At 42.1% G+C, this 16,714-nt stretch overlaps 1 protein-coding gene across 1 annotated transcript in view; it reads left to right on the forward strand.

Annotated features, from left to right (window-relative positions):
• MICAL3 (microtubule associated monooxygenase, calponin and LIM domain containing 3) overlaps window positions 1–16,714 on the forward strand; it is a 108,883-nt gene that overhangs the window by 4,125 nt on the left and 88,044 nt on the right. The window contains 14 exon segments of the mRNA XM_009071417.1: window positions 2,294–2,501; window positions 3,946–4,062; window positions 4,745–4,846; window positions 5,394–5,549; window positions 6,074–6,174; window positions 6,812–7,069; window positions 7,660–7,775; window positions 9,258–9,384; window positions 9,858–9,951; window positions 11,069–11,216; window positions 12,479–12,675; window positions 13,576–13,688; window positions 14,156–14,218; window positions 15,461–15,634. Of these exon segments, the coding sequence (XP_009069665.1) occupies window positions 2,294–2,501; window positions 3,946–4,062; window positions 4,745–4,846; window positions 5,394–5,549; window positions 6,074–6,174; window positions 6,812–7,069; window positions 7,660–7,775; window positions 9,258–9,384; window positions 9,858–9,951; window positions 11,069–11,216; window positions 12,479–12,675; window positions 13,576–13,688; window positions 14,156–14,218; window positions 15,461–15,634 (1,974 nt within the window).

Here is a 16,714-nt window from a genome sequence, read left to right on the forward strand (position 1 = left end):
CTGATTAAAGAATATAGCAATATAAGTGGGCATGTGGAGGTGCTAGAATTTAAAATAAAGATTAGGGGTTTACCCATGGTATCAAAACAGAGGTAAGTCACTCCTTAGGAGGCTTGGCTGCTGTACCCTTGAGCATTGTCAGTTCTGAAGTTCTCATCCTCTGCAGCATGGCTCTGAATTGCCTGTTTAAAAATGGGTCAGGGCTGAGGTGCTGTGCCTGGAGCTGAGCAGTGCACGTGGCCAGTGGCCAGGTTAGCCAGAATGCAGAGAATCAGCATGCACGGGGGCAAGTCTGGGGCACGATGGGTTGTTCAAATGTAAATACTTACATGGTGCTCTCCCCTCACTGGATACAGAGAACACAGGATTTCAGTTGGCATTTAATGTTCCATTACCGTAGTGGTGTTACTGGAAACTTAATATTATCAGTCTGAAAGATCTTGAGCAAGAAATGTTTCTGAGGGGTGACAGTGCAGGGAGTTGCAGCAATTGCTTGGAGTCCTTGAGGGGAAAGGGAATGAGGAACACAGTTAGCTGCCTTAACTTGGCTGTACTTGGCGTCTCACGTCGTTACTGCTGTCTGAGAGTATCAGAAGGTGTTTTTCTATGAGAGACCTAAACTGGAAGAAGTGTTAGAGGTGAAAAAGTATCTTTTCTATTTTTAATTGTGCCTACAAGGTATGTTTTATAACAACATAATATAATGTTTTTGTGATGGAAATAAAAAAAGGCAACTTTGACCATGAATTGCTTATCTGAGTATCATATACACTTTACATTCAGAGCATCTAAAATCTTAAATGTAACCTAGATGTTGTTACCAACATCCTTCTATGGGGACAGGGGGAAGCATACAGGGAGCAGCTGATGGCAGAATTGGCATGTGGGAAGGACCAGCACAGAGTTTTGCTTTGGGGTGGGCTGTCCTTTGGAACGTTGGGTTCTGCTTGGGTTTTGGCATACTTAGGCATTTCTCAAAGAGCTTTGTTGTCCATCCATAAGGACGTGTAAGGATCTGGAAAATAATCACATGGCAGCAGCATTCACCTCTCTAGGTCTTTATTCCATGGCTCTGGTTTATACTCAGTAGAAATCAAAGTGCAATGATGACCTGACAGAATGGACTGTGTACTGTACTATGTGAATGCACATACCAGCACCAGCTTGCTCTGGGGTGAGAAGTGTCAACTGGACTATCTTGGCTTTTTCATCTGAAATATTTTGCTGTATCATTGGTTTCTCAAAGCACTTCAGCACTAGATACACACGTACTTTGCATTCTCAAGTTGTTTATTAGTGTCTGATGGCATTTGTGAGTAGAGTGAAAAAAGATATGAGAAGGTGAAAGACCTTTGATGTGACAAAGGTTGGGTTGGAGGAAAACAGTTTGGTAGAAACTGTCTAGTCACGCAAGGTTTGTATTTACGTTGTGTTTATTTCCCTGAAGTCTCCTTTGCTGCAGTAGTAGAAGCACCAACACAGGCATAAGTTAGAGTGCTCTGACTTGACTGTCTGTGTTAGTCTAAATAATGGTGTTTATGAAAACATTAGCATTTCATGTGTTTATCTACTGTAGTTGTTGCTGTGCTACTGAAGATACGCTGAAGACCGACCAGCTGGGGTATTGGAACATAAGAGGAAATTTTGTAACTGCTTTGGGGTTTTTAAAGACAAAAATAAAGTATTATGGGCTGGGGGAGGGAGAAGTGTTCAGAAGTATTGCTGTTCTCTGGGTGCTTACACAGCCTGGAGAGTGCACCTTGGCAGCTCTTCTTAGAACAAGGGTTGCAGGCAGTTTACTTCCCAGCTCCCCTGGCCTTTTCACTGCTCTGGAATATGCTTTCTTGCAGGCGATTTGCTTCCCAGCTCCCCCAGCCTTTTCACTGCTCTGGAATATGCTTTATTTTCAAGTTGCAGTTACTGCTTTGACCATATCAATGGCAGAACTTGGCAGGGAAGACTGATCTGAAATTTCAGCTCATGTTGCAGACAAAGAGCACTTACTCCCCAGAGCCATGGGATGCTTGGGAGCTGTGGTAAAAATACGTTTCCGATTTGCTTCCCAGCTCCCCCAGCCTTTTCACTGCTCTGGAATATGCTTTATTTTCAAGTTGCAGTTACTGCTTTGACCATATCAATGGCAGAACTTGGCAGGGAAGACTGATCTGAAATTTCAGCTCATGTTGCAGACAAAGAGCACTTACTCCCCAGAGCCATGGGATGCTTGGGAGCTGTGGTAAAAATACGTTTCCTCCTGGGACTGTGGAGTGACTCTGTGCTGGTTGTTTTGCAGTGTCTGATAATTGGGGCTGGACCCTGTGGCCTTCGTACAGCCATCGACCTGTCCTTCCTGGGAGCCAAGGTGGTGGTGATAGAGAAGAGGGATGCCTTCTCCCGCAACAACGTGCTGCACCTTTGGCCCTTCACCATACACGACCTGAGGGGTCTTGGTGCCAAAAAGTTCTACGGCAAATTCTGTGCAGGATCCATAGACCATATCAGTAAGTACAGCTGCTGCCAGGCACAGCAGCACTCAGTCTTTGCTGGGGAAAAGGAGGTGAGAGCGTGGGGTAACTCACTGAGTTCAGCCTACACCAGTCACTGCTCTCAGGTCCTTATGGTACAATTCAGTATTCCCTTACAACTTGCATTTTGAGCTAAACCTAGACATGGAAGTAATACGTTGTCGTGAGATTAACACACAGGCAATACGTATCCATCAACGTTTATAGATTCCCAAGACGTATCTTTTTCCGACACTGAAAATTCAAACTTCTTTTCCTTTTGTAAATGGATATTTTTTCTGGTTTTGCTGCCACATTCCTGCAGCTGCCACATTATTCTGCTTCCCATCAGCATTGTAAGCGACTCGTAAAAAGAAAAATGAGTGAATGCTTTTGAACATTCTTGTGAACATTGATCTGGAGAAAGGAGGAGCAGTTTGGGCTTCGTTACGTTTTTGAAGAGTGATGAAGATGTGTTCAAGAACACTGTCAGCCTATGAATAAGTTTTGATTAAACAGTGGTTTGCATGTTAAAATTGAGAACCATTTTGCTGATCCTCACATTCTGAGAAATTGGTCTCCTTTGACAGCTGAATGCTTTGGTGCAGCAGGAGTTACTGGTTTTCAGTTTTTCTTTTTTTTCCCCCAAGGCATTACTGGCCGAGGCACAGCAGGTTTTGCCCACCAGTCTATGCTCTCCACTTTTATTTGGCAATGAATGGTAAAACTGGAACATCTTTGGAACTTCAGCCTTTCAGATTGCTTTTTCCCTTCTAATTCCCTGTGATTTTTATTCTTTCAGTACTTTATGCCTCTTGTCTTCTTTTGTATCTTAGCACAGCTGAAATTAAGTGTTTAGGTGGAGCAGTTTTGCATAGGAGTGTCTGAAATAGGACAGTAATTTGTCTTCCTTCAAATTTGTTGAGTTTGCACACTCATTTTCATCCCCACTGCCTGTATTAACTGAAGAGGAAAGAGGTGGTGAGGAGCTTGCTATGCCCCCACTAAGCCAGAAGTGTAGGGGTGAATGTGCAGGTCAGTATTACAGCCAGGCTGGTTACTATCTGTGCTAAAGTGCAGTCCTGTTGTGCTGCCTCACTTCCCTCTCTTGCAATGTGTGTTCTGGTTGTTCCCCTTGTTGCTGATTTGGGGACTGAAACATCCAAAAATTGCTTACTTTTTATTCTTTGGAAAGGGTAGAGTTTCCAGTGATGAAGAAGTTTCTTGGCAAAAGGATTGGGTTTCCAGTGATGAAGAAGTTTCTTGGCATGCTGTGATATTGCACACCAGTGCTGCCTGGACAAAGTGCTGGGAACACAGTGGGGGAAAAAGAAAGCAGCAACTGGCCTTTAAATCAGTGATCAGTAATGTCTCAGAGACACAGGGGCATTTGTGCTCTTTGCTTCTGCTTCTATTTCTTTATCATCTGCTTTTTTTGCAGGTATCCGTCAGCTCCAGCTTATCCTTCTGAAGGTTGCCTTGATCTTGGGAATAGAGATCCATGTCAATGTGGAATTTCGGGGTCTTGTTTACCCTCCGGAGGATCAGGAGAATGAAAGCAAGTAGCCTTGAAATGGGTAGTGGAGAAGGGGAAAGTTGTGCTAGGATATACAGACTCCTGCTCAATAACCCTGCTTCTGACTTTAAATCCTTTCCTTGTGCTCCATTAATAAGGATAATTATTAATCCATTTTTGGTTGAGTTTTTGGTAGGATTTTTTTTCCTAGTGGCCAATCCAAATTGGTGACTGTATGAAACAAAGACACCAGAAGTGTTACAGAGCAACAGACCAAGACATAGTAGATCATAATTGCTTCTAAAATATTTGAGCCTATTAGACTTACTGGTTAGGTTTTAGAAACAACTCCTTTCCCTGCATTCACTGAGAATGTTTACATTGGTGAATGATCCTTATTGTGCTGTTAGTAGTGTTGTGACACCTCTGATGACCACGGGAGATGGTGGCTTACTTGTTTGTTGGCCTTTTATTAACTGAGTAGGTAGTAGAGAGGCTCTAAATGTAGTGGCCCTTGAAGGAAACAGTGGGGGCAGTTTTAGCAGAGCTGTGTTTGCCTCTGATTCACACCAAGTGAGCAAGTCCTGCCAACAGTATCGCTCTCCTGCAGGGCTTCTTTATTGACTGTGTGCTGAAGGGACTGTGGATAGGAAGAGGTGGTTTTGTCTCTTTATTCTGCTATGATTGCTGTTTATATTGTCATTAACCTGGAGTCTGTCAACAGGAATAGGTTGGCGTGCGTTGGTCCACCCCAAAACCCATCCCGTGTCTGAGTACGAGTTCGAAGTAATCATTGGAGGGGATGGCAGGAGGAACACCTTAGAAGGTAATGGTGTGTCCAGAATTCACTTTCACGTAGAACTTAAACTTGTTAAAGCCAAAATGGCCTTTAACATTACAGTCAACATCTGGAAAGACATCTCACGAGTGAAAGGGAGATGAGAAGCCTGTGTAAAAATCCATATGGATCAAAGAGACCTGGGTCATCTTTTTTGTCTGCCTATACACTAGCAAAGGAATTTTTGATGTGGATATTTTTTCCTATATTTTTTCTTTAGTTAGGTAATGTTGTGGCTCATACTTTTGGGCGTAGGAACTGGAGTGTTGTGTTATTCTGTGTAGCAGAGAATCCCATCTCCATATTTTTAATGTAAATTTCAGTTTTAGGAAAAGAGGTGAGGGAGAAGGGGGGGAGAGCTCTTCCCTACAAAAGAGCAGTTATTTTTCTGATGAAGCAGTTAGTGCTTTCTCTGTGGCTGGAGGAGTTTGTAATTCATCAGATCCCTTTTCTTGTTTTTTTTGTGAGGGGCCCTGTCTGCAGCATACCGAGGTGTGCTCTGTTTTCCAGTGTTGCTGCTTTATCCTTCCTGTAGGGTTTCGCCGAAAGGAATTCCGTGGTAAACTAGCAATAGCTATCACAGCAAACTTCATCAATCGCAACACCACAGCGGAAGCCAAAGTAGAAGAGATCAGCGGTGTGGCCTTCATATTCAACCAGAAGTTCTTCCAGGATCTGCGAGAAGCCACAGGTTTGACAGATTTCCAGTGAAAACTGTTTGTCTCTCTTATTCCAACCTTGCAGCTCAGGTGTTCTGTTCAATCCACAAATGAACATCTTGTGTGAGGAAGTCAGTGACTGCTGTCTCTGAATTCTGACTTCCCTGTTTGTACAGCTGTTCTGCTGTGCCAAGCAGATGTGTGTCACTTTTGATCAGAAGTGGAGAACTTACTGTTTTCAGGAAATCCGAGCCCGAAATGGGAAGAGACTGAATCCTGAGTCCAGCTCTTTGCACTCCACATCCAAATGCAAGCCTTGGAGTGATGATAAATGCATTGTTTAAAAGAGGTGGCTTTATGCAGGTGAAATGAGCTGTTTGTGGGTTTGTTGAAGATTCAGATTTTAAAGTCACCAAAGGCACAGGAGAAAGTGGTTTGGCGTTTTCTCCCTAAGGGTTTCTAACTGTGTAGTTTCAGTTGCTTCTGACAGAGCTCATGTGTTGCACTTATCTCATAACTTGTTCCTTCACTGCCATGTCTTTTGTTCTGTCACAAGGCATTGACTTGGAGAACATTGTCTACTACAAAGATGATACGCATTACTTCGTCATGACTGCCAAAAAGCAGAGCTTGCTGGAAAAAGGAGTGATTCGGCATGTGAGTATTAACTCTTCCTGTATTCTCTTTCACCTAAAATTTTGGTGGCATTTTGCTGTTGGTATGGTGAAAGAAGGGAAACATGCTTTTCTTCTGCCACGTAGTGTTTTCATCCAGCTGTATTTTAGAACACAAATATATGCACTTCGTGCCCTTCTGAAGGATTTTGAGCCATCAGAAGAGTGTTACAAGATCTGTCCTTTCCAAATCTGTATCCCTTTGTGGATTTGGGGGGTTTGTTTGTGTTAAAATGAAATATTCTTAAAGAACATTTGATAGGTCAGCTGAGCTTCCCTCATTCTGTGGGAATGAAAAATGCTCAGACATTTCTTAGCCTGTTCAGAGTCAGAAATGCAAGCAGGACTGATTGCAGGACTGCAGCAGTGACAGGGTAATGGTTGGAGTCGATGATCTTAGAGGTATCCTCTAACCTTGATTGTTCTGTGATTACTGTTTGTAATAAAATATTTACAGATTTTTCCCTTAGAAGCATGAAGACAGATAGGAATGAGAGAAATTAGAGGGCAAACCTGTATCAGTGGATTTGTGGGAATTTTAATGCCAACTACTGTGTATACCAATCTTAAAATAAACTTTGGATTTGACCATGGCGCTTCTGCCTTTCTGGTTTCGGCAGGACCATGCTGACACAGAGGTGTTGCTCTCACGGGAGAACGTGGACCAGGAGGCTCTGCTGAACTATGCCAGAGAAGCAGCTGACTTCTCCACTAACCAGCAGCTGCCCTCGCTGGACTTTGCCATCAATCACTATGGCCAGCCAGACGTGGCCATGTTTGACTTCACGTGCATGTATGCATCGGAGAACGCAGCCCTGGTGCGAGAGCAGAATGGCCACCAGTTACTTGTGGCACTGGTTGGGGACAGTCTCTTAGAGGTTTGTGTTTTAAGCTTACTGTGTGTGAACAGGGAATGGAAGCATAAGCACGAGGCGTTGTGTCCAGCACTGAGATGTGTGCTGCCTGGAAGAGTCACTGTTAGGAAAGCTGCTGCTTTTTATAGAATCAAGTGGGAGGTTTGAAGGAAGGGTAGGAGTGTTGGGAAAACAGAATATTTAGCATGGTAATGATCTTGCTTGAGAAAATGTGTGCAGAACTTTTTCTGAAGTTGTGTCTGTTCCATCTGCTTCTTGTTGGGACGATTAGTCCCTGCAGAACCTACTGTAGGCCTGCTAATAATTAGCATTTTGTAGTTGGCTAAGAAGTACAGTCAAAAAAAAAAAAGAGGGAGAAGCTATTGAGGCACTCCAGGCTATGAACTGTTGTTGGAAATAGAGGAACATTGGCTTTGGGAGAGCTCCTGAGCTCTAACCCAGCGGGAGTGGAGCTTTAAGCTAATTACTGAACTGTAATTTCCCAGCAGATTTTCCTCTGAACATATACTTGATATTTATTTAAAATTTTCCCTAACTGATGCTTTGCCTTTCTCTGCTTTTTTTTTTGTCTTTCAAAAAACCACCTACAATAGCCATTTTGGCCAATGGGAACTGGCATAGCCAGGGGATTTTTGGCTGCAATGGACTCTGCTTGGATGGTACGAAGTTGGTCGCTTGGAGCTAGTCCTTTGGAAGTTCTTGCAGAGAGGTAATAGAGAAAATGACTTACACTTCATATAAAAATATGCTTAGAGTTATAAGCTAATCCTTCAACATCTCATCCTTCATTCCAGTTTCTTCTAGTGTAAATAATAGGCAGAATGGGAGATACATACTCTCACTGTTTTTAGAGGATGTTTGAGGGTATAATTCAATGGAAGAAAAAAACTCCTAAGGAGCTGATAAACTGAAGTATATAGAGGAATAAGAAGTGTTGCCACTAAGAGATGTCAAGAACATTTTTTTCCCCTGTTAGGGTGTTGAGGCACTGGAATATTGCCCAGGGAGGTGGTGGAGTCACCATCCCTGGAGGTGTTTAAGAGGTGTCTGGATCTGGCACTGGAGGATATAGTTTCAGGTTTACAGCAGAGTGGCAGTTAATGGTTGGACTTGATGATCTTAGAGGTCTCCTCCAGTTGTGATGATTCTATGATTCCATTCTTGATCCCAGTTTTAAAAGATTAGATGGCAAATCTTTTTTGGTGCATATTGACATGGCATGGAGAAAGTGAGTCTGACTTACGGTCACCAGCCTTGCAGTACCAGATGCAAAAGTTCTTGCTGTCCCCTCTTATCTTGTGAATATGGTTTATTATTTCCTTTTAAGGAAGCTGTGACCTGCTTTTCTTCACGTTGTCCTAAATTGGTCACTTTGTTTCATATGAGCCAAAACAACATCTTGTCTGTCTTTGAAGTATTGAGTTCTTGATGGTTTTAATCATCTTTGGCTGAGTGTTGTTGTGGAGACTCAAGGTGATCTCATCTGAAAGATGGAGTAAGTTAAAAGCAACAGCTAGTAGAGCCTATTTTATACTTAAGCAGCTGCAGCTTCTGACCATCAGGAATCATAGTATAATGCTAGAATGGTGAGGATAACAGTGTCACAGTTGGAGCTAGAATTCCATCACCTTTCCAGCAGCTGTTTGCAGGCAGCAATAAGATCTCCTCTGAACCTTCTCATCTGCACACTGAACAAACCCAGTTCCCTTGGCCTCTCCCCAGAGGGCAAGTGTTCCAGTGCCCTTGGTGGGTCTCTCCCTGAGCTCCTCCCATGTCCCACTGTCTTTGTTGTACTGGGCAACCCTTTCAGTTATGCTTAGTGTATTGTTTTCTTCCCTCCCTTTTGATTTCTGGAGTTGTATTAAATTGCAGATTTTAATATGCTTATGCTGAATCTTAGCTATGCAGTGTCTGAAGTGGTTAGATTTCTGATTTGAATGTTTATCTCTCCAGAGTTTACTTGGCCATAGAAACGCATCTCTTTAAACAAAACCCAAACCCAACCAAAACAAACACAAAAAAACCAAACCCACCACAACAAACAAATCAAACAAATCAACCAAACCAAAACCCCAAACTGTTTTTTTTTTAATGTTATACAAAAAAACCAAACCCACCACAAAACCTCAAACAAACAAATCAACCAAACCAAAACCCCAAACTGTTTTTTTTTTAATGTTATTTTCCCAAGGGAAAGCATTTATAGGCTGCTGCCTCAGACCACCCCTGAGAATGTGAGTAAGAACTTCAGCCACTACAGCATCGACCCTGCCACTCGCTACCCCAACATCAACGTCAACTTCCTGCGGCCGCAGCAGGTAACTGTGCACGTGGTGCTGCTGAGTGCTTGGCATCTGCCCTGCCTTGCCTCAGGTGAAGCTCTGCTAATGTTCTGGGAACAGAGTGCTACCTGATGTGTGTATAGCATGGGAGACCTCTGTACTTTAAGGAATTCCTTCGCAAGAATTTTTGATTTTGGTAGTTTTAACCACGCTGTTATTGATAGAGGAAATCTGTAAGTCTGTGCATGTCTGTGTGCATACACATTTTCTTTGTAATGATCTGTCTAGCAGTCTGTCATTGCAGTTTGGTGACCACTGAGCAGGAACAGTCAGCTGGGCTGCTCAACACTAACAAGCTGATCCTTGTTGTTCAGCTAGGATTTCTGCTACATGTGTACTTGTCATCCTTCTTGTGCCTCGGGATGACTCCTTATTGTCCTCTGGCTCTTTCTGTATGGAATTTGGGTGCATGGCATGTTGGTCATTGTAAATTTTGTGTGTTGTTTTAGGTACGTCACTTGTATAACACAGGAGACTTGAAAGACATTCACCTGGAAATAGAGAACTTTGTGAACTCCAGGACACCAAAGCTGACCCGAAATGGTAAGTCTGGCTGCTGTTCTGTGCCTTCTGGTATTTCTGGCTCTGCATCAGTGCAGCAATGATAGAGCAGCAGAGCTGGAGAGTATTATTTAACCAGTCTCTTGGTTTAGAAAATGTTTCCAGCAACTGTTTTGTCAACAGTCTGAGTTTCCAATTTTTCAAGTTGCCATTAGCATGTAAATATATATTTTTGTGCCTAATTTCCCTTGCTTTATAATGCTATTGAATTTCTAAGCATATTTGCTTATGCAGCATTTCTTTTCACCTCCTTTATCCTGTAACAGTGTCCTTGCTTAGAGTGCAAGAGTCTGAATTTAACAGTAAATGAAGAAATCTTACAAACATAACAAAAGTTACTTCTTGTGCAGTCTTGCATGTTCCTGCTTCCCTTTTCTTAATCTCCTCTCTTAACCAAACGAAACCTCACTTTGCTTGCATTATTAAGACAGTTAGATGCCATGTGATAAGCATTTCAGTATATGTCTACTTGTCTCTGCCCTGAGGGGTGTGTTGAATTTTTCTTTTTGCATGCCTTGTCTTGGATGCCCAGAGAGTGTTTGGGGACCCTGAGTGCCTCTTTGCTGCTGAGCTTCCCTTTCACTGCTGAATAGCTGTGTAGTCTTCTGCTCTTTGCCCTCCAACCATGTCCCTTTTGGCTGTAATCTCATCAGATCTTGCAGTAAGACAAGGTCAAAACAGGTCATTGCTTTTAGAAGAAAGATTTCAAGAGAAAAGAGGTTGCTGCAGAAGTACATTTGTAGTCCTTCCACTAGAAATAGTGTATCTGGGCTTTAGAGAGCATTGTGCTTCTGTATGTCCTTTTGATCATATTTAACAAGCCTTTCCAACTGCTTTATATTTCCTGAGGCTGTCTTACAATGGCTAGGGTGAAAAGTCTGGCAAGTTGTAACTTAGATAATTAGGTTTTAGGAAATTAAAAATCCTTTCTTGGATTTAAAATGGGTATGATAAATCCCCTATTGCCCATAGTTGAAGGAGCTTGATTACATTAAGGTTTTGCTTATTGATTGATGGGGTTTGTGTTGTGTTCAGAATTTGTGAGATGTGCATTTCTCCTTTAAAATCTGATTGATTTTTTTTCTCCCTCTTTTTCCAGAGTCTGTAGCTCGCTCCAGCAAATTGCTCAGTTGGTGCCAGAGGCAAACTGATGGATATGCTGGTGTTAACGTGACAGATCTCACCATGTCATGGAAAAGTGGCTTAGCTTTGTGTGCCATCATCCACAGATACCGTCCAGACTTGATGTGAGTAACTGGCTGCTTTGAGTCACTGGGGAGGGCAGAGCATTAGTGCTCTTTGGAGCTAATAGTGTGGAGATTGAGGCAATGCATTTATGACTTATGATTGAATGACTTAGGATTGAAATGAATTCAATTAACCTTGATAGAAACTAACGCACGGTGATTCACTGGCAGAGTGGAAGATCACGATAGCTTGAGGAATTTGAAGATAAATGTGTTGTCTTTTTCCTTTCTGGATGATTTGGCAGAATGAAGCTTCAAATGGGTACTGACTAGAAAGCATTATTGACTGACAGATTCTGTGTGAAGTGAGTGAGGAATAGTTCATAGATTCAGTTAAATTTCTCATGAACAAGTCTCTGCACAGCCCTTTATAAATCCCCTGTGGAATGGTAACTCTTTTGAAAGACTTTTTAGGCTGCTCTTTTTAGAAGTAGTGACCCACAGTCTAAATAGAGACCTTGTTACTGTTTGTACACTGACATGTTGGTTGGGTGAATAGTGAGGTGTCCTCTTATGTGATACATCAGGTAAAACAGTGCCCAGAGTCCAGAATGGGAAAACACTGGCTGCAAGAATTAACCATAGCAAAGACTCTGGTACTTTGATTGAAACCTGAAATATCTTCAACTTCCCAAAGGGATATTAGGAAAAGTCAGTGCTAGAGCTTTATTTAAAGACATAATCCAGTGTAAAGCATGCTGAAAAATCTCATGGTTATTCCTTTCCATGTGCACTGAATTATGTACTTGAGTTAACCTGAGCTCTCTGTTTAACAGCTATATAGCTTGTGGAGAGTTTAAATAGCTGTTAAAATGGTTTATATAAGTCTCTACAAGCTGTAGCCTTTTTTATATAGTTTTTATATAGTTCTACAAGCTTTTGGAAAAGCCAAAAGGACTAAAATATGGATCAGTCAAGGAGAAAAGAGGACAAAAAGTGAAGACTTAATTTATTTTCAAGAAGATGATTTTATGTAGGAGAAAACAGTACAGACTTCCAGCAAGGGAGGAAGTGAAGGTGCATTTCAGAGGATAATAGATTTTAAGAAGAAAAATCTAGGTTTGGTGGAGGAGCAAGAAAAAGAGAAAAGAGGATGTTTGAGCCAAAGTTCACTGTAATTAAGGAGCATGAAGTTTGCCGTGTTGCTGGCAAAGAGATTTGAGAGATTTCACAGAGGTAAAAGATGGAGATGGGTCCCTGAGTCCTTTCAGAAGACTGTTTTCTACTTGATTCAGTGCATGGCCTCTTTCTGCCCTCTGCAGAGACTTTGATTCTTTGGATGAGCATGATGTGGAGAAGAACAACCAGCTGGCCTTTGATATTGCAGAGAAAGAGTTTGGGATATCTCCCATTATGACTGGAAAGGAAATGGCATCTGTTGGAGAGCCAGATAAACTGTCCATGGTGATGTACCTCACGCAGTTCTATGAGATGTTCAAAGACACCATCCCCTCTAGTGGTAAGAGGTTTGGGGCACATCTGTCAGATTGATTCAACAACAGCTTCAGAGTGAATGTGTGTGTTTCATTTACCCCCATGATGCTTCTGCATGAGCTCCAAGTAGTCACTCACTAGCTGTACATTACAGAAAATTGACTTCTTATTGGTGCTGATGTGGATCATGTTAGCAGCATCAGGAGCAAGAAAAGGAGTTCATACAAACTAATGTTCTCAAAAGTTCCAGACTCACTTCAGCACTACTAAATAGCTTTTCTGCTCTCTTAGTGTTGTTAGGGTTTATTTGTCTTAGCTCATGTGAAGTGCCTTGTGAGCAGTTGTTCAGTAGGTAATGTTAAAACACTGACTGGGTTTTAATCCTGTTTGCTGTGAATGGGGAGACTACGTTCAGGCCAATGAGGAACAAAGTATCTTTGATTAGAACCAAAAGATGTAATTGCCTAACCCAAATCACTATGGCCTACCTTTAAATATTAATACTATTGTTGCAGCTCCTTCTTTATTCCTCTATTACTGATTCAAGTGTATTGTTCTGGTGTGGGGAGGAAAGTGTGGTTAATAGCCCTTTAAAAATGTAGTACGTATCAGGTGTTATTTCTGAAACTCTGGACTCTTGTTAAGAATACTGGTCATGTTGCTCTTTAAATATAGAAGTAAATAGAGTAAACAAACACAGTATATTACTCTCCATGGCTATAAACCCTGAAAGGAGAATTGATCTGTGCAAAATGAGGAAGCTGAGTAGCTGAGGAAGGTATTAATCCCAGACGTTGCAGTCATTTTGCACAGTGAACTAAAGAAAGTGACTTAAGTTTTTAAAAAAAATTAGTGAGTCCTTCGGTTGTATTGTTAATGACAAAACCTGGTGGCATTCCCTTGTTCTACCTGCTTTTACTAACAGATACTCTGGACCTGAATGCAGAAGAGAAAGCTGCCCTAATTGCCAGCACCAAGTCACCTATCTCCTTCTTCAGTAAACTGGGACAGAGCATCTCTCGGAAACGCACGCCCAAGGTACCACTGATGTCTGCTAGGCTGCTGTCCAGCAGTGCTGCAGGTCTAAGTGTGTACCTGCTGTGTGTTTGCAGGAGATCATGAGTTCATCCCCTCTTGGTATGGGACAATACATGACATTTATAGCTGCGAAATTACATCCATAATAGGTACTCCCAATTCGTGGTGTATTTCAGTCTTAACAGTTGAGGCTTGTGGGAGTATTTGGGGTTATATTTTGTGTTGGAGCATAACTGGTTGCTCAGTTTCCAAGGAGTTAATGTAGAGTTTGAAGGTAATAATCCTCTAAAGAGTATCTAGGGAAAAAACTGTTTTCTTAAACAAATGAAGGATGAGCCCAGAGAATTAAATAAGCTAGACAAAAGAACTGATTAATTACACTGATGACATTTATCTCAGCCCAGAAAGGTATGAGAATATCCTTATAATTGGGGTTTTTTTTCCCCCCCTACTCCTTCTGTTTTCAGGACAAAAAAGAAAAGGAACTGGATGGTGCAGGAAAGAGGAGAAAAACCAGCCAATCTGAGGATGTAAGTATTACACTGAGGAAGGTGTCAGGGAGGAAAATGGATGGTAGGTACCTTGTTCCTTCTTCAGTTCTTTCATTTCTTATATCCAGACAGGATTTTTATAAGAATTTTTAGATAAAAATTAATTCTTCAGAGATTATGCTTTGTCTTATCCTTAGTGCAAATATTTCACTGAGGTGTAGTAAGAGTAGTACACAACACAAGAAATGTTGCAGTTCCCTGATGTTCTATTTTTATTGCAATTTACTATGGTTTAATGAGAACATCAAGACTAAAACTTTCATTTAGTAAAGTCGTGCAGTGGAGTTTCATTCATAAAGTTCAAAAACTTTAGCCTTGGTTAGTGCCCAAAGCACACATGTCCAGTATGTCCCATAAGGCAGCCTTGCAGGTTAGATGTTTTTAGCCCAATAGGCACAGGTGAGTGAAGATTCAGTGCTTTGAGTTTGTTGTTTGAAGATAGGCATGTCAAGGGATTCACAGGAGATTTTCAGCTCTGGTCTCTTTGGTAGGTAATCAAAGGAAAATCATAGAACCGTAGAATCATCAGGGTTGGAGGAGACCTTTAAGATAATAGAGTCCAACCATTGACCTGTCACTGCTGAAACCCCTAAACCATATCCTCCAGCACCAAATCTTGATGCTTCTTAAACCCTTCCAGGGACGGTGACTCCACCACCTCCCTGGGCAATATTCCAGTGCCTGAACACCCTCACAGGGAAAACATTTCTCCTAACATCCAGTCTGACTCTGCCCTGGCTCAGCTCAAGGCCATTCCCTCTAGTCCTCTCCCTGCAGCCATGGCAGGACAGACATCCCCACCTCTCTCCAAGCCCTGTCAGGGAGTTGTAGAGAGCCATGGGGTCACCCCTGAGCCTCTTCTCCAGGCTAACCAACCCCAAGTCCCTCAGCCCTTCCCCATGTGCTCTAGCCCTTTGCTGCCCTCGGTGCCCTTGGCTGGACTCGCTCCAGAGCCTCAACGGCTTTTTGCAGTGAGTGCCCAAAGCTGAGCACAGCACTGAGCTGGGACCTCCCCAGTGCTGAGTGGCAGAGATAAGATAGTAAAAGAAAAGTTCGACAGAGCATTTGATGACATGCCAAAGGAAATTAAAATGTGAACTTTCAAGTGCAGGCTGACAGATTTTTTCATCTGCAGCGTTAGAAACCTTTCTCAGCAAAGGAGTAGAGAGGAGAAGGTGATCCCATTGTATCTTGTTAAACTTTGATGTCGCTGGTTGTTAGGAGGACCTCCCACGAGGCTACAGAGACGAGAGGCCCACACTGGTGAGTGCCCTGACAGAGAGGAGAATTGATGCCTCCATTGGGAATCAGAACAAAGTCAAGTCTATGGCGACCCAGCTGCTGGCCAAGTTCGAAGAGAATGCACCGGTGCAGTCCTCGAGCTTACGCAGACAGGTAGGAGATGGAGAATAAAACCCTTTGTTTTGGAACTGCGGAGGAAAATCATGAATAATAGCATGTATTCCTCAAGACTGGATGCCAGTGGTGCTTTTCTTCTTCAAAGGCTCTCTTAGTGGAGCTTACTCAAAAGAGAATGTTAAAATTGATGAGTACAGGGTGGACAAGAACTTCCTAAGACAAGTCTATTTGTCTGTTACTACCTGTATTACCTTACGTAATCTCTTTCACAAACATTTTACCAGCAATTTAGTTTCTTCTGTAACTACTATTGCTCTTTAAAAGCTTTCCAGGAATGTTCCACTTACACTGTTTAAGAACAGCCATTCAATTTCTGATTTTAACTTTCTCATATCAGATTACATCTGTTTGTTCTTGTGAATTGTGATGAAGTTCTGTACGTGTATGTAAGTGCAGCAGATAAATGCCCAGGAGTTCCTTGGCAAGCAGGATATTTGTGTCATTCCAAGTGAGGCTTGCTGGTTATTCAGATGATATCTGAACTGCTGCAACTGCAGGGTAGTTGTCTTTGAAGTGATTCAGTCTCACTTCAAGCTATTGCTAGCAATGCAGTGTCAGCAGTCTGAGGCTCAGGATGGTTTAAGTGCCAGAGTTCTTGCTCTGTTGCATTAGTCCATCTTCACAGCTTGTGCTGAGCTCCATGCTGCCATGGCCAGATTGTGAGTGGAACCTGACCTGGCTGCTTTAAAGGCAGGTCAAGTTTGCCCATGCTACACTGCACATCAGCATTAGTAGTGTAACATAATCTCAGAATGATGATGTTTATCCCATCTTTTACCAATTAAATGTTTCTTCAGCTGTTACACATTGGCTGGAATACTCAGCCAATGATTTGAAGAAACAACAAAATTAAAGGGAAGGTCCAAATATGTGAAGCTTCCCATTTTTGGATGTTTTTGCCTTTTTTATATTTTACTTGCTAAATGAATTCTCCCCTACCCTATTTTTTTTTTTTTTACCTTAAATGTTTGTCTGTCTTATTATGTATCCCATTGCTATGGCTTTCTTTGAGTTTCCTTTACTGTTTTATCTTTCCTCTTTGGTCCCATTTTCCCT

The sequence above is a fragment of the Acanthisitta chloris genome, unplaced genomic scaffold, assembly GCF_000695815.1.
Source record: "Acanthisitta chloris isolate BGI_N310 unplaced genomic scaffold, ASM69581v1 scaffold16903, whole genome shotgun sequence".
In the NCBI taxonomy this organism is placed as follows: Eukaryota; Metazoa; Chordata; class Aves; order Passeriformes; family Acanthisittidae; genus Acanthisitta; species Acanthisitta chloris.